Source organism: Taudactylus pleione, unplaced genomic scaffold, assembly GCF_031769625.1.
Source record: "Taudactylus pleione unplaced genomic scaffold, aTauple2 ptg000396l, whole genome shotgun sequence".
NCBI lineage: Eukaryota > Metazoa > Chordata > Amphibia > Anura > Myobatrachidae > Taudactylus > Taudactylus pleione.
This window is the reverse complement of record NW_028284797.1, coordinates 2,448,169-2,472,212: the sequence shown is the minus strand read 5'-3', so window position 1 is coordinate 2,472,212 and position 24,044 is coordinate 2,448,169. Positions and strand designations below refer to the sequence as shown.

General features: G+C 43.3%; 1 protein-coding gene across 3 annotated transcripts in view; it reads left to right on the top strand.

Moving 5' to 3' along the window:
- Window positions 1–21,985, top strand: part of CSDE1 (cold shock domain containing E1) — a 133,562-nt gene extending 111,577 nt beyond the window's left edge. For all 3 annotated transcript variants that reach the window (XM_088446309.1, XM_088446310.1, XM_088446308.1), the window contains 9 exons: window positions 5,775–5,882; window positions 6,620–6,795; window positions 6,978–7,090; window positions 8,652–8,771; window positions 13,363–13,458; window positions 13,719–13,897; window positions 14,652–14,815; window positions 15,822–15,954; window positions 20,976–21,985. In XM_088446309.1, the coding sequence (XP_088302435.1) occupies window positions 5,775–5,882; window positions 6,620–6,795; window positions 6,978–7,090; window positions 8,652–8,771; window positions 13,363–13,458; window positions 13,719–13,897; window positions 14,652–14,815; window positions 15,822–15,954; window positions 20,976–21,023 (1,137 nt within the window). In that variant the 3' untranslated portion in view covers window positions 21,024–21,985. The remainder of the gene's footprint in view (window positions 1–5,774; window positions 5,883–6,619; window positions 6,796–6,977; window positions 7,091–8,651; window positions 8,772–13,362; window positions 13,459–13,718; window positions 13,898–14,651; window positions 14,816–15,821; window positions 15,955–20,975) is intronic.
- The last annotated feature ends 2,059 nt before the right edge of the window (window positions 21,986–24,044 follow it).

The window sequence follows — 24,044 nt, the reverse complement described above, 5'->3', positions numbered from 1 at the left end:
CAAGGAACACGTCCATTAAGGAGTCAGCCTTAATTCTAATTTCATTGCATTTTTTTAGTTTGAGTGGCACAAATTCAGTAGGTTTTGTGAAATTTCAGATCATGTCTAAGAAGCCTTAATGGGACATGTGAAACCATAAGGTTTTTTGTCTATGGAATATGAGTCTTAAGAGGTTCGGCTGGTGACTGAACAATCCATTACTAGATGAATTTCTTCTGTAATGTAACTAGCGATAGTCTGTTTAGTCACTGGGTTATTACTTTTTTGGACCACCTTTTGCCCTTTTAATACAGCTTGAATTCTAGGGATATGGATTCTACTAAATGTCTGTTTCTTGGGGAATTTTAGCCCAAATGCGATGAACTACATCTTTCAGTTCTTAAAGGTTTGATAGTAGACAGCCTGAAGAGACGTGGCAATGCAAGAAGGATCCATGCGTTTGTGCCATTGTCTCCTTATTCTCACCCTATCATCTGCATGACATCATGGAAAACGTGCTTTGTCAGACCACATAACGCGTTTCCAATAATTTATTGTCCAATTCATGTGTTCCTGAGCAAACTGGAGGCAGATGGCAGTGGTGTATGCGCAGTCCTTTATGCTTCTTTAACCCATACATCCGAGACATGTAATGTGCAGTATACTGTTCGTTGAGATGTCATCTGAATCTGTTCCTGATTTTAGATTATCCATAATTCATGCACTGTTGCCCGTCTGTGGGACTGAACAAGTCTGCCCACTGAAGCATCCTGTAGACGTTTATGACCACAGGCCTTGTGCTCAGACACAATTTTTCATCTGCTGGTCCACTCTGTGTACACTTTTAACAACTTTTGCCATCAGTTTTTACAATAATTTACTGAAACTATATCAAATAAAAGAATGGGGATTTTGTTCATAGTTTATTTCTTTTTTGTTTTTTTCAAAATGTTGCATACTGCGATCATAGCTGCTTTCAATCAAGGCTATAAAAGGCCTACAGGGGTATTCAATATGGGAGCGATAAGTCCGTTTTTGCGTTAATATCGGAGGTATGACGTCATTATCGCAGGTTTTACTTTTACACTGTATTCAATTTCAGGGACTTATCGCAGTTTTGTAAAGTCTTTGATAAAAAAAACGGGGATAACTTTTCACCACTGAATAGGTGGTGAAAAAAAGTGCAGAATTGGGGTTTAGGGGTGCAGGTTTTAAAAAAGAAAATAGCCTGCACCCTTCAGAATGACCCCATGAAATGATCTGTGTCAAAAAAAAAAAAAAAATCGGGACACACCAAAAAAAGCACTTTGAATTTGGGGGCCAAAAAAAAAATGTTGGGGAACAAAGTTAAAAAATAGGGAACGTGACTCTGGGGGGGTCCCCAAGTATGCCCCAGGTGTTTTTTTTCATTGCACCTCCTTGTGCAAGTGGGTTTTTCACGATTTTTTCAAGTCTCTTTTGCAACTTTAAAATATGCTGACCCCCATTTTCAAGTACCCCAAATTTGCTGGGCACAGTTTTTTTTCACAAAAAAAAATACTAAATGCTCTTCTGCACCATTTTCTTCAAAGTCGCATTTATGCACTTGCCGCGGCTATTAGAAACCCCGACTTCCTTCAGGAGTTAAAAATGGGGGTACCCATAGTGATCCCCCATGTCTAGACATCATTAGGGGGGTTCCTAGAATATTTCCCGAAAATTCTCGCTTTTGTTAACCTTTAAAAAAAAAAATTGTAAAAAGTAAAAATTTAGAAAAAAAAATGACATAACGTCACCCCCAAAAGCCAAACCAGCCCCAGGCTAGCCAGCCAGTGCTGGTTTCTAAAAATACAGGGAACAAAATGTGTAGGGTTCCACCGTATTTTAGAAACCAACACCAGGCTGCAGGGACCTAGTGCTGGTTTTAAATATAGGGGGCAAAAACGGCGTGGGGTACCCCCTATATTTAAGACCAGCACCAGACCCAGCGCGGCCGCTGATAGGCTCCGGGAACTGACAGTTCCCACGTGGGTGAGTCAGCCCACGTGGGAACTGTCAGTTGCCGGAGCCAATCAGCAGGCGCTCTACAGTGAGCGCTGCCGCTGATTGGCTGACGGGACTGCAATGCCCAGTGAGGTCCGTCAGCGGCCATTCGGGAGCTATCTATATGTGTGACAACACACATACAGATAGCTTGTAGCGTGGATCGGGTAACTCGTTTTTTTTGTTTTAAAACACCCATGGATTACTGCGGAGACCAGCGCTGGATGTAGGTGAGTATGAAATCTTTCTTGCAGGGCCAGCTACCATGGATTTCTACTTGACAAGGGGACCGAACATCTGGTATAGGTAAGTATGTGTGAATGGGTAGGTGTATGTAATAAACTTATACTGGGCATGGTGTGTGTGTTTGTCTTTTTTTAACTATTTATTTTACAGTGAAATTACAGGTGCCGCATGTCTGCTGGCACTTGTAGTTCCACAAGTGCAAAATGGCAGGCATGCTGGCACTTGTAGTTCCACTGTAAAGTACAATAGTGTTACATTATTTGGCCCCCCTATCACCCCCATACCCACCGCTCCAGGGGTATGGGGATGAGCCCCAGGCTTCAGCGTAAGCCTATGGTGCTCGGGAGAGGGGGGGACCCTTTTTTGGGGGGTCCCCAACTCCCCCGAGATCACCGGCTTGCGCTAACCGACTTGGGGTGTAATGCTTTGGACCTGGAGCCCCGGTGATTGGGTCTCCGGGCTGTGGCATTACACCCCGGTCGGTTGGGTCTGGTGCTGGTCTTAAATATAGGGGGTACCCCACGTCGTTTTTGCCCCCTATATTTAAAACCAGCACTAGTCCCTGCAGCCTGGTGTTGGTTTCTAAAATATGGTGGAACCCTACACATTTTGTTCCCCGTATTTTTGGAAACCACCACTGGCTGGCAAGCCTGGGGCTGGTTTGGCTATTAGCTATTTCTAAATTTTTTTTTTTTTTTTTTTTTTTTTACAGGTTAACAAAAATGGGAATTTTCGGGAAATATTCTAGGGACCCCCCTAATGATGTCTAGATATGGGGGGATCACTATGGGTACCCCCATTTTTAACTACCGAAGGAAGTCGGGGTTTCTAATAGCCGAGGCAGGAAAAAAAAGCCTGGCAAAGCTATTTAAAAACACGACTTTCTTTTGCAGGCAAAAATGGGGTTACCCATAGTGATCCCCCATGTCTGGACATCTTTAGGGGGGTCCCAGGCATATTTCCCGAAAATTCACGTTTTTTTCCTTAAATGGGGTCAAGGGTCATTTTTTAAAAAAACAGGGATAATTTTTCAAATCACTATAGCAAGTGAAAAAAATGCAGAATAGGGGTTTGGGGGTGTAGGCTTATAAAAAATAGCCTGTAGTTTTGGGAATGTCCCCTTAAAAGGAAATGTTAAAAAAAAAAAAAAAAGTCCCCCAAAAAATCGGGACACCATTAAAAAAAAAAAAAAAAAATTATAGGTAAAAAAATTACCAAACTACCGAAATTATTTCTGGTGTGGTCCCCAAGTATGGGGCAGGTGTTTTATTCATTGCGCAAAGTAGCGGCAGGTGCATTTTTTGCAGAATTTTTCAAAATTACCTTTAGGGACTTAAAAATATGCTAGTACCCATTTTCATGTACCCCAAATTTGATGGGACCACTTTAAAAAACGAAAAAAAAAAAAACCTAACTGCTCTTCTGCATCACTTCTTCAATGTCGGGAAAAAACACACCTGCGCGGCTTTTTAAAAACCCCGACTTTCTTCTGCAGGCAAAAACGGGGGTATCCGCAGTGATCTCTGAGGTCTGGACATCTTTAGGGGGCTCCTACAATTATTTCCAGAAATTTCCAGTTTTTTTTGCCGATCTAAGTATCGCCGGGTCCCGTTTTTGACGATTTCAAATTGAATACGGGGATTAGCGGGTTCGCGCCCGATACTTTAACGCAGGTAAAATCTCCGATATGAAACGTAAACTTCGACAGCGAAGTTTACGTCTCATATTGAATACCCCTCCTAGTTGGGTGTGGCTCACAAGCCAGCCCTTGTATGGATGTTACCCTCTGTACCTAAGAGGTGAGTGCAATTTACTGCAGTTTAATGGTGTGTTAGGCATGCTAGTATAGGATCTCGCAATGAATTGGTGTCTCTTGATGGTGTACTGTGTTGATTAAAATATGAATTAAATCCCCATGTTTTTATTTGCTAGATAGTTTTGCAGTGTATTATTGTTGGTGCTGATAGCAAGTCATTCATTGTATCAGCTGTGTGGTATTAATACTGTCACACAGCTGGTACTATATACAATATGGGTAAAACCAAGCATGGCCATATTCTTTCCTGTTTTGTTACTCTTTAACACTGCCACCCTTGAACTATTCACCAGTCCAGCCGGTTAGCTAATGCTCACACTGCTGCTGTGAGCGTCAACAATCATTCCACATTCAGATCATGGTGTTTAACCATTATTTTATGAGTGGTGCATTCATTAGTATGTACATACATTCGCCTTTCTGTTCTTATACAGATTCAGACCACCTACTGTACGTCAGCATGATCTGTGGAGTAGCTATTTTGCATAATATCGCCAGGTAGTCATAATAATTTGTCCACTGTGTATATTAAAGCTTGTTCTGCCAGCTGAGCCTGTCTCCTGCAGCACAGAGCTTAAGCAGAGCAGCTGTCTTCTGTCCATACATTCACAAGAATTTAGTACCGATCAAAAGTTTTTGCATCCAAACAGTCTAGGTTGGCTTTGAAGCCTTTGTGCCCATCTATTTTAGAGTGTACCCTACCTTAGGGGACAGCTTTTAGAAGGTCACAGGATTTCCCCAATTGGATGTTTGAGAAACACTGTGGTCCCACCACCAGAGGTATTGAACATGCGGCCCTCCAGCTGCTGTGAAACTACACATCCCAGCATGGCCTGCCACAATTTCACTATTAAGGCATGCTAAAACTTTTGAAGCGTATGCTAAGTCGTGTAATGCTGGAGGGCGGCATGTTTAATACACCTGCTATACACTATTATTTTGTTTACTATAGTTTCAAGTGGGTAATTGTTCCCCTATCTTATGCATGTTTGTTCATACTTAAGCTCTCTTATGGATTATAGGGGGGATTTCCTAATCTGTGCAGAATTCAAATACCTTTACCAGCCCCTCTACCCATGGCTGCAGTACACAGAGCCCCCACAGTGATTTGGCAGAAGTAAAAACAAACAAAATTTGGTTTTGTCAGCATTATATATGCTTTCTATAACGTCAAATGGACACCGGACACACACATGGTTGCCCTGAATGTTTTAAAAGATTTTTACATTTTTTTTGCCCTATAGAGCAGTGGTTCTCAAACTCTGTCCTCAGGACCCCACACAGGTCACATTTTCCAGGTCACCCAGCAGGTGCACAGGTATATTCATTACTCACTGACATGTTTTAAAAGAACCACAGGTGGAACTAATTATTTCACTTGTGATTCTTTGAGGAGACCTGGAAAACATGCACTGTTTGGGGTTTTGAGGCTCGAGTTGAGAACCTGTGCTATAGAGCATAGTCCATTCTTAAACTTGCGGTACCAAAGCTTGCAAGGTTTTGAGATGCTGCAATGTAAAGTGTGGGTGTGATGAAAACGGACTGTCGGGCACTGTCACATCTTTTCGATTTGCAGTTTTGTAAATATGTTCATGTAGAATTGTATAAAACTTGGTTTAGGAATAATGTTTATGTATTTAAATTTCCCAAAATTTGTTTTAATCACAACAAGTGAAAATGTATTATTAAAATGTGAATTGTGTACTGTTAGGAGGGTGAAGAGGGAATCATCTCTTATGAAGATTGTGGCATCAGACTTACAGTGTCCTATCATCTCAAGGATCTGGAAGGATCGCCTGCACCCCAAGTTGGAGACAAGGTCAGTTTGTTTTTAATTTAAAATTGAGTCAATGGCAGCTAATGTATTTGCAGTTTATAGAGGTTGACCCCCAATGATATGTAAAACATGTATAAGCTGAAAATAGAAATAACTAAAATGTGGTGTTTTGTGTTTTTTTTTGTTTTTTTTTGGTAATTCGATAAATTGAGAAGATAAAATAAGGGGCCTATTTATCCACGAGTTTTATAATGCGTAATCTGTTTGAGAAATGACAGTTGGGAACTGATTGGCTGGAGCACCATTTATCATACGAAATGAGTTTGATCACTTGTCAAATCTACTAACAATACAACTTCTAGATATAATTTCTATATCTATATAGTAACTCTTCTAAAGTGTAAAATAGCACTTGTCTGTCTGTTTGAAGCTCCTGTCTTTTGAGGACCGGTCACTGAATCCACAGTCTACAGCCGGCTTCCACTGTCACAATCCAGATGCCATGAACTCAAAGGGGCTGTCTGTAGACGAGAGGGTTTCCTCTGACTGGCCACTAAAGATGACCTCTGGAAAGTTAATTATTACTATGTAGTAGATAGGATATATTTTCTATTTAACACATTTTAACTTCAAAATTGCAAATTTGTAGTTTTTAAATGCAAATTGGTGCAATACTCCATGAATGTGGTTTGTATTCTATTCTTGAACAATGCATAACAAGCTCTTGGAGGTTCTTAAGACACTGCTGCAATAATGCTGCCAACACTTTATTTGTCCAGGTTGAGTTTAGCATTTGTGAAGCCAAAAGGACTGGCCAGCAGAGTGCCGTCTCCATGAAAGTTCTAGGACGCAATTCTAACAGCAAGAGGTTTTATGGTTACGTAGCTACACTGAAAGATAACTTTGGATTTATTGAAACTGCAAACCATGATAAAGAAATTTTTTTTCACTACAGGTAATTATTTTGTATCTTGGTAATTCTATTAGATTTATTCTAATGTTAATTAGCCTACTCATATTGCATCTGCACCACCTCATTTAAATATATTTGAACTTTTATACATAAATATACATAAAGCCTTTCAGTATTTATATCTTTATGATGTTTCCCCTCTAATTTATCACCTTAACATAAAGTGAGTATTCTGGAGATGTGGATAAACTTGAACTGGGGGATATGGTAGACTACAGCTTGTCCAAAGGCAAAGGAAACAAGGTCAGCGCCGAGAGAGTCACAAAGGTTCATCAAGGTAAGATTGTAAAGCATTTTCATAAGTTAAATAAATAAATCTGGGCATTTGGGTGGCTCCTAGGCACTTAGTGCAGTTTTCCATTGAAATTAAGGTCCCGATCATACCTGAACTGAAAATGGTGCCCTTTTTGGGCCTTTACTTTCTACAGTCTCTTACCTTTATATACAATTACTTGATCCATTGAATTGCAGAATACAGGGGTGTTTTTACGCTGCTAGAAACAAATCTATTGAAGTGTATATCTAGATAGTCTTTATAATTTAAATGCCATAGGCTAGTGGTTAGTCTGTTTTTTGTCTTTAGGTTTCTTTATTTCTGAACATTAATACTTTGATAAATTCCAATGAAGTAACTATGTATTTCATGCAAGTTAAATAATATTTAACAGTCTTGTATATATAAACTTTTATATAATTTAAGACACACAAATATATGCTGCGAACACCTATCCTCTGCTTTACCACTACCAATATTTTTGTATTAGTAATAGTGTTGTGTACCTTATGCGTGCCATACATCTACAGCCCGAATTCCCGTTCTGTCAATCTGCAGACATCAATGTTTGTCGATCAGACTTGCCAATTCCGACTTTAATTGGGTCGGGATTGGGGAATCAAGATTGTTCACCATGTTGAATTTCACAGTTTTCCTGCTGTCAGCAGAACGTGGAGTTGGGGCAATCCATCTCAGATGTATGGGCCCCATTACTTACATTCACAGATCTGGGTGGACATTGCATTCCTGTATAGTGACATGTAGTTGAAGACCATGTCCAAACAGTTTTTTTTTTTTTTTTTTTTATCCCTGTTTTGAACAAAACTTGATTTGGTTTTTAGAGCAGACAAGTGTAATAGTGTTGTTTTTGTCTTGGTCACCAACACTGGCTTCCTCCTGCAATTTTCTACAAGATAATGATTAGGTTTAATTGTTCAGAGATGCATGAGACTGATCTGGAGCAGTGCCTGGGAAATGGGTAATGAGTCAGATGCCTGTACATGCGTTGATGCAATCACTTGTGGTTATACATTTTTTTTTACTTTGAAGCTAAAGTTGGTACATTTCTACCAATGCCAACTCCATCCAAAATTATCTCAGACTCCACAGCTCTGCATATAGAGCAGTGTTGGCTAACCTTGACACTCCAGCTGTTGTGGAACTATATATCCCAGCATGCCCTGCCACAGTTTTAGCATGCCCTAATAGCAAAACTGTAGCAGTGCATGCTGGGTTATGTAGTTCCATAACAGCTGGAGTGTCAAGGTTAGCCAACACTGATATAGAGCTTGGCTTTTGAGTTTTTGCTTTTTCTTTAAACATCTAGTTTAAGATATAGTTGGCTTGACGAATATTGACTTAAACAATATAAATTAAATTTTATCTACATTGAGTAGATTTGTTTTAGCAATCTTATCTGACCAATGTCATATAGTATACATGTCTGCAGAAGTTGCGTGTTCAGTATGAATGGTTTTGCATGCATAGCCATAACTAATAAAATTACACACTTGTGCTTGTATCTTTGTTACTGTTAATCATTTATTTTTATTTTTTTAACTAGTTAACGGATCAAGTGATGAAGTGAATCCAACAGTGTACTGGGGCAAAGTAGTACGGCCCTTGCGGAGTGTAGATCCAACACAAACTGAATACCAGGGCATGATAGAACTGCTAGAAGAGGGTGAGTTTTTTATTGTTTTGTGTATTAACACTTGGTCTAGACACTTTGGAGGCGATTCAATTGTTCTGCGAGCCCCCTGCTAAGCATTTATACGAATAGGCACCCGGCAGAGCAATTCAGGCACCCATTAGTATTTAACGCGCCTGAAAGCACCAGGTTTAGTCTCGCAAAGCTGCAGCAGTTTGGGAGCCCAAACAACAGACCTTGCAAAAATTTCTTCTCTCACCTCAGGTGGCTGCGAGAAGATAGGCATCCGAATGTAGCAACAATAAAATTGCTCTGTTGAGGCGCCTATTTGTATAGATGCCCAGTGGGGGTACATACAAAACAATTGAATCAACCCCTTTGCTTTGTAAGTGCACTTGTCATTTATTTGCAGCTAAACTATATTTACAATATATTTTGTTACTCAATCTTTGGAAACATGACATGTTAGTGTTATGTTTCCCTATAGTTTTGTAGAGTCCCTAATCTTGCACTAACTTGCTAGAAACACCATTATCTGAAAAACCGACCGCCGCAAAGAGGGGAGGGAGGACTCTGTGTTATGCAATCTGTCGATTCCTACACCAGTACCTAACTATATTTGCATTATGACACAAGTAGTGTCCCTATTTATTGGATGCAGGCATTACATGGAGCTAGTTAAAGGAGTGTGACCATTGGCTAAAGAAGTCTTTTTATAGGAAGCTAGCTCATAGTGTTTGTTTTTTCTTCAGGTACCATAGGGCTCCACATGAAGACATTGGGGTGTAGGTGGGACCTGGAGACCCGGACACCAACAGCAAAACTTTTCAATCCCAGGATGCTCCGGTCCTTCCCCCTATACCCCGCCCACAGCCTGAGGGCACTTCAGTTTCAATGGTGTCCAACCATCATTATAACAAAGGGCTTCATTAAGCATCTCAAGCTTTTATTTTGATTTTATTTATTTTACTGTAACGGGCGAACAGCAACCGCCTGTCCTCCGGACGTCTGTGCTGCCGCCCCATCACCCCTCTGAGGCGCCGTGACTCCAAGCCTATAATAGGTACTCCCGGTGGGGCTAGCTAGCAGGCTCCTCGGACCCCAGACTGCAGCCTGGAATTCAGGGAACAGGTAAGGTGGAATCCTATTCGCAAGAATTCGCATTGTTGCGCAGTCTTGCCTCTGGTCTCAGGAGACAGACCCGAGGTGCTGATGTGGACACTGGCGTGCCCACGATTCCACTAGACCACCGGGGCATATAACATACTGGTGCACGGTATATGTAAGGGGGCCAGGGGACACAGTGGTTAATGTCGGCAAGGGTAGAAGGCGATCTCCCTGCAGCTCCTCCCCCAGTCCAGGGCGCCATTCCACTGCAGTCTTGGTGTTCCCTGGGCTGCTCTTCCCTCACCCTCCGCAGCCTGGAATTCCCAGATGATGAGCCTCCCCCCAGAAGTTTGCCGTTCCTAACCTGGTGGCTACAGACTTCCCATTTGAACAAGGGTCGTCCCTTTGGATCCCAGACTGGGTGCTCCTCACCACGGACGCAATCCTCCGAGGGTTGGGCGCAGTAACTGGCCAGCACTCCTTAAAGGGCCGATGGTCACCAGTCGAGGCAGTGTTACCAATCAATATCCTGGAACCTTCGAGCCATCTACTGAGCTCTCACTCTGGGCTCAGAATATTCTGAAAAACAGGCCAGTACAAATTCAGTCCTACAATTACCACAATCACCAAGGGGGCAATCAAAGTCAGTCAGCCATGATAGACGTGTCCCGCATTCTCACATGGGCTGTAAGCAATATCCCAGCCATCTCTGCAGTGTTCATCTTAGGGATTCTCAATTGGGAAGCGGATTGTCTCAGCCGTCACGACGTGCACGCTGGAGAATAGTCTCTACATCCAGAAGTCTTTCAGCTTCTAGTGGGCAAATGGGGTCTTCCAGAAGTGAATCTCATGGCCTCAAGACACAAAACAAAAACACGTTCCAATTTATGGAGCCAGCACACAGGGCCCCGACGTGGCCCTCATAGACTCATTGTCAGTGAAATGGAACTTCCATTTGGCATAGCTCTTCCCTCCAATATCCCTACTTTCTCCAGTGCTTCGAAAGTTCAGACAGGAGGGGGGCACAGCCTGTTGATAGCACCAGCTTGGCCCAGATGTCATTGGTACTCAGGTCTTCAAAAGCTCTCCATAGATTTTCCTCTTCAACTTCCTCTACGAGTAGACCTGTTGTCTCAATGTCCATGTCTACATCCGGACCTAGCCCATCTGTCGTTACGGCTTGGCTCTTGAGACATCTCTCCTAACGGCTAAGGGCTTCACTAACTCTGCAGTCCAGACCATGCTCTGAGCACGTAAACCGGCCTCAGCCAGGATTTACCACAGAATATGGCATATGTATTTCCAGTGGTGTGCTCCACGAAACTGACTGTCCAAGTCTTTAAGGTTTCTCGAATTCTTTCCTTTCTTCAGGCTGGTCTGGGTCTAGGCCTCCGCCTAGCATCTCTGAAAGTGCAAGTCTCTGCTTTGTCTATCTGGTTTCAGCTCAGAATTGCTACTATGCCGGATGGTCACACCTTCATGCATGGTGTTCTACGTATACAACATCCCTTTGTTCCTCCTGTGGCTCCAAGGTATTTCAGTGGTGCTCCAAGCACTTTAGGAACAACCATTCGAACCCCTGGAATCAGTGGATGTCAAGTGGCTCACTGCAAAGACTGTTTCTTCTGGCTATAGCATCTGCCCGTCGGGTATCGGCTTTAGGTGCGCTTTCATGTCTCTCCCCCTTTTTAATGTTTCATCAGGACAGGGCTGTTCTTCGTACACACCCAGCTTTCCTTCCCAAGGTGGTTTCTCTCTTCTACCTGAAGGAGGAAAGTGTGGTTCCAGCATTTAATTCACCAGACCTTTCGGCAGGTGAGGCCTCGTTGGACGTGGTCCGTGCTCTGAAGATCTATGTGGACCCGCACTACTTCTATCAGGAAATCGGACTCTCTCTTTGTCCTATATGAATTCCACAAGAAGGGATGGCCAGATAATACCCCTTTCAGACATACGACCCGGGAAATTTCCTCCCCAGACCTGGGAATATCTCCTGTGTAAAATCCTGGGTATTACTTGGTCGAGACCCCTGTTTCACACTACAGCTTAGACCTTGGAAATTTCCGGTAGACCCCTTTCAGACATAAGCAGGGTTATTCAGTTTTTACACTGGATGTCTGATAATAGCTGGTGTTGTAGGTGCTTATAGAAAGTGAGATGGCTGAGACTGCAGTGTGAATGTTTTAGGATCCTCCACTGCTGCGGCTTCCTCAGCTCTCACTTCCTCTTATGGGACAGCGCCACAGCCTAATCCAGACATGTCGCCCGCGATATGCTAAAGGACAGCAGGGGACTAGCCAGGCTACTGCCGCTACCACCATCTGCAAGGGATGATGGCGCTGTGCTAGAGCCGAGCTCGGTGACCCAAAGAACCCCTCCCCAGTGACCCGGAGCAGCGGAGCCACTTCTTCCAGCCTCCCCGGCTCTGCCCCTCGCCATGTCCAAGATGCCGGCGAAGAAGAGGAGCTGCCGACACACACGTACCGGCTGGACTTCAATGCCGGTGAGGCAGCGTCTGTCGTTCAGAAGCTGCTTGGTGCAACCCGGGAGTAAATTCCCGGGTAGCACCATTCAGACATGAGCCGGGTAATTTCCCGGGACTTAAGTCCTGGGAAATTCCCTGGTCAATTGCAGGGTCGGCGATTTGTACCTTTCAGACATACGCGACATCCTGGAAATTTGGCTGAGGCAGGCCAAATTCCCGGGATTCTCAGTATGTCTGAAAGGGGTATGACAGACTTCTTCTAGATGGATTCGCATGACTATCTCACAGGCTTACACGCTGACTGGCCTTCCTATGCCGGCTTCAGTATCTGCTCATTCTACTCTCTGTGGGCAGCCCGGCATGGCGCCTCAGCTGAACAGCTATGCAAGGCAGCCACCTGGTCTTCTGTCCACACCTTTCTCTCATGTTTTATGCCTTTATACATTTGCCTTTCAGGATTCTTCCTTCGGGCATAGGGTTCTCCTATCAGCTTAGGAGCGTTCCTGCCCTTGAACAACTGCTTTGGGACCTACCCAATGTTTCCCTGCGGAGCCCTATGGACCCTGAAGAAGAAAAGAAGTTATGGTAAAATTTACGTTAACTCTTTCTTCGAAGTCCATAGGGTACACAGGGCACCCGTCCTGGCGATCCTAGCTTCTATGGGTTTCTTCTCCTGGTCACTTGTTTTCTTGTTTTCTGTGTTAGTGAGTGATTCTTCAGTGTACCAGTCTTCCTTCTTTCCTATCCTGCTCCTGCCTTGGGCTTGTTAACAAAACTGAAGTGCCCTTAGGCTGTGGGTGGGGTATAGGGGGGAGCACTGGAGCATCCTGGGATTGAGAAACTTTGCTGTTGGTTCCTGTCCTCCAGGTCTCGCCTACACCCAGTGATTCCTTGTGGACCCTATGGACTTTGAAGAAAGAGTTAACCAAGTTAAGCTTTACCATAACTCTCCTGTTTTTAATCCATTTCATTTTTATGATCAAAGTATACATAATAGTCACAATAACTAAATATATTTATTTTATTTTCTAGTTGTTGACAAGGAAAAGATAGCTGAAGAAACTCCTGAGGAAGCTGAAGCAGACACAGAAACAGAAGCTGAAGCCAGCACAGAAACAAACAAACAAGGTTTGTGTATTTTAAATCTCCTTTTACTTTAATTTTAAATATGGTGAGTGCTGGCTGACACTTCATATCTGTATATGGTGAGTTCGTTTGTCAGTGCTTTCACGAAAACACACCTTTACAAAGACAAGCTTTTTTAGTGCACCCCAACCTTTTTTTTGTTTTTTCTCTTTAAGGTTCTGTGATTCTCCTTTAAATTTTATTTGGTTACGATACTCTGTATGTTGTGCATTTTAACAACCTCTGTGTAAATCTTGTTTCAGCTAGCATGAAAGGATGCCTTTTTCCCTTTGGCATTGTGGGAATGGTAAATAAAGCAGATTGTCTGCAGAAAGGAGAAACTGTGAAGTTCCAACTCTGTGTTCTTAGTCAGAATGGGGAAACCATGGCCTGCAACATAGAGCCCCTCCGCAGAGGTACTGTCGAATGTGTGAAAGATCAGGTGGGTGTTTCACTTGGTGAGTTACTTGCAAGAATAACAATTGATTCCTATTTTTCATGCCAAGTATGAAAAAATTTCTTAGAAACATTAATAATACCACTTTCAGACAGAATATGGCAAAAAAAAATGGATTTTTCCTGACTATTGCATTTCTGGTTGTTTTGCCATTCTCTATCTGTAACCCCCTTCAGACAGAAGAGCAAATTACCAGGTCAAAATTTTCAACCCAGTAATTTGCTGATTTACTCGGGTATTTCTTCAGTTTGGAAGGGTCAACCCGAGACTAAATTCCCGTGTCTGACCCTGGTAAATTCCTTTGTCGAAGTCCTGGGAATTTAGACCCGGGATGACCCTTTCAGACAGAAAAAGGTCCCGTGTAAATCATCAAATTACCGAGTTGAAATGTTTAACCCGGTAATTTGGATTTCTGTCTGAAAGGGGTATAACAGTGACTGTATAAATGCAACCTGCATGTGTTCTGCGAATTGAACAGTTTAGACCCATTTTTGAAAAACATTTTCTGTTTGTATGTGTCACTCTTTTGACGAAAAGCCTTTTGCATGTCATAATCCTAGCTTTAGTAACGGTCATCACGGTTTCCTTATTCACAATACTAATTTTAGTTGGGTGTTCATGATCAGGGTGTTCTTTATTGCTCACATATATGTATGTAGCTCCCATCACAACCACTTTATGGCATGACTTACACAGAGGTTTGATTTTTTTTTTTTTATGTCAATCCCCCTTCTTCCAGTTTGGCTTTATTAACTATGAAATAGGGGACAGCAAGAAACTCTTCTTCCACGTGAAGGAGATCCAGGATGGGGTTGAATTGCAGGCTGGGGATGAAGTGGAATTCTCAGTTATCCTTAATCAGCGAACTGGGAAGTGCAGTGGCTGTAATGTTACACTACTAAGGTAAATGTCTCTGTAAATGATTCCCCAATTGCTCTTCTGTGTATTTATTTTGGGAATTTAATGGCAAGTTTACATTACCGTATATACTCGAGTATAAGTCGACCCGAATATAAGCCGAGGTACCTAATTTTACCACAAAAAACTGGGAAAACTTATTGACTCGAGTATAAGCCCCCCCCCCAGTAGTGCCCCCAGTAGCAATATCCCCCCCAGTAGAGAGAGATGTAATATAAAAAAAAAAAAGCACTTACCTGAAACCCCGCTCCTGGTCCCGACGCTGCTACTGGCTCCTCCGGTGGCTTTGCATTACCCACTGCGGGAGCCGGAAGATGGCTCCCGCAGTGGGAGCAGCAGCAGCCGATGAGAGTCTTTAACAGACTCTCATCGGCTGCTGATTACAACAAACACACAGCTGCCGGCTCCGGCGGCTGTGTGTTTGGCAATGTGTAGTGCTGACCGAACTCCGTCCGGTCAGCGCTACACACGCGGTGCAGATGTGTCAGAGACAGTCTGCACCGCGGCCCGCATGGTACGCTACTCAGCTGCGTACCATGCGGGCATGACTCGAGTATAAGCTGAGGGGGTGCTTTTTCAGCACAAAAAATGTGCTGAAAAACTCGGCTTCTACTCGAGTATGTACGGTAGTTAATCCTCACCCTCAGCAAAAATTAGTTTAGCCCAATAATGTTCTATATGTGCCCAAGAACCACTTGGCGGCAGAGAATTGTCATTTAACTTTATTTACGGTAAATGGTTTTTGTGCTTGTTCATAAATGTAGGGTTTGGATTTCAACACATGCATTTGTTCAGCCCAAATCCTGGTTTTTGGCTGTGTGGCAAATTTAAGCAGGGTGATCGATTACCAATATGACGTTGTACTTGTATATATTTAATTCTGTTAAAACAGCAGTGGGTCTAAAAAATTTGTCTACTCTGCAATAGAATAAACTGTGCTAGCAATTTTGTAATGCTAATATTTTCTGGTGATCTATCTTCTCTATTACAGTAAAGGCCCTGAAATGGTAGCAGCCCCTCGCCCAGACAGATTAGTGAGTCGGTTAAAGAGTATAACCTTGGATGATGCGAGTGCACCCCGTCTCATGGTCTTGCGTCAGCCTAAAGGTCCAGATAATACAAAAGTAAGTTGTAGTTATTAATATATGGTTTTGTGAAACTAGCCTCCAAAGATAAACTAGACACCTGAAAGTCTATCCAGATATGAAGAGTTTTCTGGGCAGGCATGCCTCTGGGATGCCATTGCCAATTAGTTAGACTGAAATGGCATTTGTGTTTCTCATGCATTCAAACTTCACAAGACCGTTAGAAAATACAATAAACTTATTTTCTTCACAGGGTCCATAGGCTCCACAGAAAGACTTGGGGTGTAGCTGATGGATCTGGAATCCGGGCACCATGCATGTTAAAAGCTTTAAGCTCCCAGGATGCACTTGGTCCACTTTCCCTATACCACGCCCCCGAGCCAGAGGCACCTCAGTTTCGTTGGTGCCCATCCGGAGTCTGGTCACCATTACGCAGGGGGCTGCTTAGGCAGCCCTTAAGCCTGTTCATTTTATTTATTTTGGTTTAATTTTACTTCAACTAGAGCGCGCAGCAGCAGACTGTCCTTGGGACATCTGCGCTGCCGCTCCGGTGCCGCAACGCCAGTAGTGATCTGGGGATCTCGGTGGGCATTCCTGTGGTCCGCGCTAGCCAACACCCCCGGGGAGGACCCAGACTGCAGCCAGACACTAAGGGGACAGGTAAGGCGGGTCACCGTTCACGGTGACCCGCGCATTAAGGCAGTCAATACCTCTGGTCTCAGGGGACGCAGGCTCTAGCCACTGCGATCCACTAAACCACCAGGGACAATCGGTGCAGGAACCGGCGTCCCGGGGGGTTAACTATCAGCCAAGGGAGACAACTTCCCCATTTCAAGCGTCTCCTCATCTCAGCTCAGGGCGCCTTTCCTCTGAGGTCTGGCTATTCTGAGCTGTTCTTCACCTCTGGCCACGCCCCCTCTGAGGTCTCCGGCAGCCATTTTCTTCGTGGTGCAGTCGCAGCTCTTTCAGGAAAGCGCGAGGTCCAGTCCTCCTACATACCTCTCCCTTGGGTTAGTGTATGTAGCGCTATAGCCTACCAGACACACACTGTAGTTGATTGTAGTGCCAATTTGCAGTGTGAATTCTGCATTGTATGTGACTTATACTAGCACTGCCTGTCTGTCTTTTTTGCCTAACTGTCAGCATATATCTATACCTTTCCTCTAATTCTGCCCTAATACAGGTGTAGTTAGGGTGGTTCTTATATCTCACATATATAAAAAGATATTTGTGAGGTCTGTCACATACTGTTGGGTGCCGGACTGTGCCATATTTAGGCAAAGGCTCCTGCAGCTTACCCAAACTTCAGACAGGACCAGTGTTTCGCATATTTAGGCAGTGGGCTCCTGCAGCTTATCCAAGCATCAGTCAGGACCAAGTGTTTTGCTCTCAGACTAGTATCCTATATACACGTGATTGCATTATACCCAGTACCATATTGTGTGTCAGACATATCTGACAAGGGTAACTAACACACTTCTGCACCCATTCTGCTATCTTGCAGGGTATGTGCTGCAGGTTTAAGTGAGGAGAATTTGGTTCGGGAGGGATTGTGTGAGGTGTTATAATCCCCCCAACCATGGTACAGGAATTCCCTCGGGCTGCCTTTTCTCCGGTCCTGGCCTACATTGCAGGCTGCCTGGCGGTCCCAGCTGTTTTTACCCAGATGGGGTTACCTCAACAGACCATTATGCCCTCTCGGGGTCTACCTCAGATTATGCAGACTCCTCCTGTACCTCAGCAGGTCTACCACAGGCTGTGCATCCACCATGGGTAGATGTTTTCTCTACTTCAGTGCAGAGCCTGGCGGCTTCCTCTACTGCCCTTCAGACCATGTTGCAGGGTGAGAAACCCCTGAGGCCAGCTAAGCATCCTGTGTTGTCATCTCAGTCCACACAACTCAGTCTGAGATGTTATCTGACGACTGAGAGATTGCTGAGGCCTCTAACCCTGACTCACCTCTGCAAGAGATGGAGACTAAGTCAAATATTAATATTCCTGCCTTGGAGCATGCTGTCAGATCCATATTGGTAATAGAGGATGACGAGCCAGCCTCTCAGTCCAAACACCCTCAGTTTAAATGGGTCAAGGTGACTTTGGTAGTATTCCCTCTATCAAATGGCTGCTGCCTGGTAAGAGGTATTGGTCTCAAAACCGTTTGGCCTCATGTTTCCTGAGGCTCATTGTAAAAATGGGAATCGCCCCCTGCGGTGGATTCTCATGTTACACGTTTAATAAAAAGTGCTAAACTACCTATGCCCTCCATTTCTTCCTTAAAGGATTCCTAGATAGGAAGGTGGAAACTTGCCTGAAATCGATATACTCTTTCAGGAGCCTTTGCCCGTCCATGGCTATCTCATGGGTAGCTATAGCGAGCTGGGCATATGCACTTGATGAGGGCTCCTTCCCCTCGGAAGCTCTTGAGAATCAGGTATTGGTTGGCCACATTAGGGATGCGGCTGCACATATTGGTGAGACTGCTCTGGATGCCAGTCTACTGACCTCCAGAGTCTCTGCCGTGTCTGCTCGCCATTCCCTGTGGCTGCGCTCTTGGAGGGCGGATGCTGATTCTAAGAAAGGCCTGGAAGCCTTACCATACAATGGGGAGAGATCTTGTTTGGTCTAGACCTGGACAAGATTGTTGACACATTGGCAGCATCGAAATCTGCGTTTCTACCTTCAGCGTCTGCCCCTTCAAATTCTCGAACATCTTCCTTTCGGTCCTTTCGTCCCCAAGGAAAACCCAAAGGGTAGTACTTTCCTAGACTGTCAACTGCCAAGAAGGCCACCAAGTCTAAGAAACAGGACTGGAGCACAAGACGCCCTGATTCCAAACCAGAGATCCCAGAATGGGAGGCTGACTTCAGTTTGCCCAGTGCTGGTGTGAAACCACCAAGGATGCTTGGGCAAGTGAATTGGTCTCTCACAGGTACGCCCTCTCATTCCTTTGAAGACCTCCTCACCAGTTTTTCTGCACAGGCCCTTCTTCAGACAAGGACAAGGCCTTACAGATCTAGAAAGCCATACAGTCCCTGCTGTGTGTCCTTCGCTGGAATAGTGCCAGTCCCACTATCCCAGCGAAGGACTGGTGGTTGTTCTGCTCTCTTGGCTCTCATCGGCCTATCCTCACCTCAAATCTCTGAACGAATTCCTCAGGGTGCTCAGGTTCACTATGGAAACACTACGCTCCATCATACTGGCTATGGAACCTGGGGATTTTATGGTATCACTGGACATTCAGGTCGCATACCTACATGTCCCTATAATGCCCTCTCACCAGCGTTATCTCCGGTTTGCTAAACTACAGCAACACTTCAATTTCCGGGCACTACAATTTGGCCTGTCCACAGCTCCAAGGGTGTTTACCAATGTTATGGCTATCTTGGCGGCCCACCTGCGGTATCAGGGTATCCGGCTACTACCATACTTGGATGACCTCCTCCTGTTGGCAGGTTTTCCAGAAGTTCTTCGCCACCACCTGCAACAGGCAATTGCCTTTCGACCGGTGCACGGGTGGTTAATAATTTGGAAAAAGTCATCCCTGAATTCCTCGCAGAGGATGATTCATCTGGGGGCCCTACTGGATTCTAAACAGAGAATCTTTCTGACTTCAGACAAGCTCTCTACATTACAACTACGAATACGCAGATGCCTCCAGAGTAGCCTGGTATCGATCCACTCTGCGATGCAGGTTCTGGGATCCATGGTGTCCACCTTCGACATGGTGGAATATGCTCAATTTCATTCCAGGCCTCTGCACGGGCTGATCCTCTCCAGATGGAACGGATTGCCTCACCAGATCAAAGCTCAGACAATAGTGCTGTCTCCGGAGGTGCGCCTGTCTGTTTTGGTGGCTACTGAGGTCTCATCTAACCAAGGGTCGCCCCTTATGGATCCCGGAGTGGGTACTCAACAACGGACGCCAGTCTCCGGGGCTGGGTCGCAGTGACTGGTCCACACTCTTTTCAGGGTTGTTGGACAGCAGTCGAAGCAACACTCCCAATCAACATATTGTAACTTCGGGCCATGTACAGGGAGCGTCCCCACCCTTAAAAGGACTGCCTTGGGACATTCCCCAAGATCTTCCTGTGGAGCCTATGGACCATGAAGAAGAAAATTAGTTCTGGTAAGAACTTGCCTTTTGTCAACTCTTTCTTCGAAGTTCTTAGTGTCCTCAGGGAACCCGCCCTGACGCACCTGGCTTCATGTGGGCTGTGGCTTGTCACCCATTCAGTGCCATTGCTGCAGGATGTACATTGATGACTGGTCCCACAGTGGGGAAAGCCATTGTATTTCGTTACAGCTTAAAACTGCAGTCAGCCAGTTGGATGTGTTCTAGCTATAGATATAATAGTGCCCTGGTTACATTGTTCATGGACATGGTTGTAGTGTGAATATGGTGGTTCACGAGATGCATTATTGGTGGCAGTGGTGAAAAATTTCAGGGAGGTGTGTATTTCCCATCTATGGTAGACTGCGCTGCTTTTAACAGTGCTATTTGCTTAGCTCAGTCACATGCATTGATCACTGTCAAAGCAGTTTCTATGGTTTACCTGAAATGTCTTATGCTCACTTGACTGAGCGAATGAAAATGCTGCTGCGAGACTGAGGAATCCAATTTAAAGTGTGTGGTGATGCCTCTCTATTGGAAAAAGCAGCAGTGATTTTACAGTGATCTGTTAATCAATGGCCTATTGCTTTTGTCTAACCAGTATTCCTACATAGAGCTGCATTGTCGTTAACTGACTTTCTCAGCTGTAAATAATTATGGGTATGGTCCACCCAATTGTGAACATCAGTCTGAGTCAACCTAGCTGGCTGTCCATTGGTCCTGAGACCCAGCTGTAATCAGTGTATCTGTCGGTACCCCTCAAATATAATTGTGGATGCCTTTTTAAACACTGCAGTCAATTACTACTGTTTTTATGTAAAGTGTGAAACGAGTACATTCTATTTATCGTATGCATTTGTGTTTCTTATAAAATGCCTAAACAATTAAAAATAAAGTAAACTTGCTGATCTACAGAAAACTCACCTTAATACTGTCTTTGCATCTGCAGGGATTTGGCATAGAGAGAAAGATCCGTCAAGCTGGTGTCATCGAGTGATTTTTGTTTTCCATCCAGTAAAGCACATTACCTAATGAAGTATGATCAAACCAAGGGATAATGTGAAGAGCAACATCATCTCTTTGCAGCCCACAATTGCTGAGAATCTTATTATATATAACAGTTACATCCATTTTTTAACACCTTGCATCTTGAGTTCGTCAGGAAAATCCCTTTTTTTAAATTATGCACATTTGCAAGTGAGGAGTTAAGTTGAAGCCTTAGTATATTATTTTTTTTTTCCCCTTGTGTTTTTTTTTTTTATTTCAAAAGAAGCTTTGATTTTGATTTGTGCTTCTTAATGCAATTTTTTTTTTTTTTTTTTTACCTCATTCATGTCCGATATAACAATGTGTGATCCTCCAAAATTCTGCCTTCAATATTGTTTAGTATATATTTTTCCTCTCAATTGCTGATTTTGATTTTTTTTTGAATGTTTGTTTTTTTTCCCCTTTTTTTTTTTTAATTTAAAGGGCCATATAGTAATGGTAGAATATATACTATTCAGCAACTCTGAAGCGCTAATTACATACATACACGCACACATACAGGCTTCTAAAAGCATTTTATTGCTTACTTTTTGTTAATAAGCGACATAAGTGACTTTGAGATGCAGATATCCAAGGGTGACATGTGCCATCAGTGTGAAGTTTAACATATTTGAGAACGCACAGTTTGTTTGTTTTTGCTGCTTGTGACAAAGCAGCTTATAAAATGTTCATGAAATGTAAAGGAAGAAAATGTGCCTGAATTTTTTTTTTTTTTTTTTTTTTTATCCTTTCCAAGTTTACAACAACCACTCACTATACTGTTGAACTCTTTATGCTTTTGATGGCTATACTGATATTTACATCCAGGTAAATAGAGAACGTTCCTGTAATTTTTTTATTTTATTTTTTCTTTCTACCAGACACTTTTACACATGGGGCCCTTGTAGCCCTTTTTTTTTTTTTTTTTTTTTTTCTAACCATCTGCCACCATGAACTATCAAGCCAGAAAATACATTTTGTCTTTAGTATTTTAAACCAGAAAGATCAAGAAGAGCTATTTTCTTCGGGTTGATGGATGTTTTTGTTCTCTACCCTTCCTCCTTTTTTTTTTTTTTTTTTTTAAGTTCTGTTTTGATTTAGGGAATCTTCGGTTGGAGACTTACCTTACATTTGTAAAAAAAAAACTTGGCTCCAATTTTTCTGTTTAATGGCAAAAAAAATTGAAAAATAGAATAAAGTTTTACCAATTAATTTTGAAATCTTGTGTTTTTTTATTTTGTTAAACTAATCCTGGGTTGGAGGTAAATATTTGGCTTGTATGTAGGTTAGTACCACACTACCTGCTTATGTGGTGGTTTTGTGTCTTATTAGTGGTCATACTGCAGCCTGTGTCTTTTAAGGCAGTTAAATTCTATTTGGACTACTTGAAGTAGTCCAAATAGAAATTGGACAAATTGTGTGCCTTTAGTGCTATTGGATAAAAGCACTATATTAATTTATTACATTGACATAGCCATGATGCTTCTGAAGTACTCTGTGTCAGCTAGAGGGTTTAATATGTAAGCAGAAAGAACCCCAGCCCCCCCCCCCCCCCAAAAAAAAAGACACTAAAGAATGAATACAGTGACTTGCAAAAGTATTCACACCCTTGGCTTTTTACCTTTTTTGTTACATTACAACCTGTCATTTATTTATTTTTAACTGAATTTTTTGTGATGGATCTGCACAAAATAGTCTAATTTGGTGAAGTGAAATGAGAAAAAATATATAAAATAGAATCTTTCTAAATAAAATTCTGAAAATTGGCATGTGCATATGTAATCACCCCCTTTGCTATGAAGCCCCTCAAAAGTTCTGGTGCATCCAACTACCTTCAGAAGTCACATAATCAGTGAAATGAAGTCCACCTGTGTGAAATCTAAGTCACATGATCTGTCAGTATAAACACACCTTTTCTGAAAGGCCCCAGAGGCTGCAACACCACTAAGGAAGAGTCATCACACCATGAAGACCAAAGCGCTCTCCAAACAAGCCAGGGACAAAGTTGTTGAAAAGTACAATTCTGGGTTGGGTTATATATAAAAAAAAAAAGAGAAAATCCAAATCTTTGATGAACCCCCGAAGCACCATCAAATCCATCATCAACAAATGGAAAGAACATGGTACCACAACAAACCTGCCAAGAGGGGGCCGCCCACCAAAACTCTCAGACCGGTCAAGAAAGGCATTAATCAGAGGCAGCAGAGACCAAAGGTAACTGAAGGAGCTGCAGAGTTCCACAGCAGAGACTGGTGTATCTGTGAATGTGACCACAATAAGCCGTACACTCCATAGAGCTGGGCTTTATGGAAGAGTGGCCAGAAAAAAAATCCATTACTTACTGATAAAAATAAGACACGATTGGAGTTTGCAGATAGGCATGTGGGCGACTCCCCAAATATATGGAGGAAGGTGCTCTGGTCAGATGAGACTAAAATTTAACTTTTCGGCCACCAAGGAAAACGCTATGTCTGGCGCAAACCCAACATATCCAATCAGCCCAAGAACACCATCCCCACCGTGAAGCATGGTGGTGGCAGCATCATGCTGTGGGGATGGTTTTCAGCAGCAGGGACTGGGAAACTGATTTGAGTCGAGGGAAAGATGGATGGTGCCAAATGCAGGGATATTCTTGAGCAAAACCTGTTTCAGTCTGCCTGTGATTTGAGATTGGGACGGAGGTTCACCTTCCAGCAGGACAATGATCCGAAGCATACTGCTAAAGTAACACTCGAGTGATTTAAGGGGAAACATTTAAATGTGTTGGAATGGCCTAGTCAAAGCCCAGATCTCAATCCAATTGAGAATCTGTGGTCAGACTTGAAGATTGCAGTTCACAAGCGGAAACCATCCAACGTGAAGGAGCCGGAGCAGTATTACCTTGAGGAATGGGCAAAAACCCCAGGGGCAAGCTCATAGAGACTTATCCTAAGCGACTTGCAGCTGTAATTGCCGCAAAAGGTGGCTTGACAAAGTACTGACTTTAGGGGAT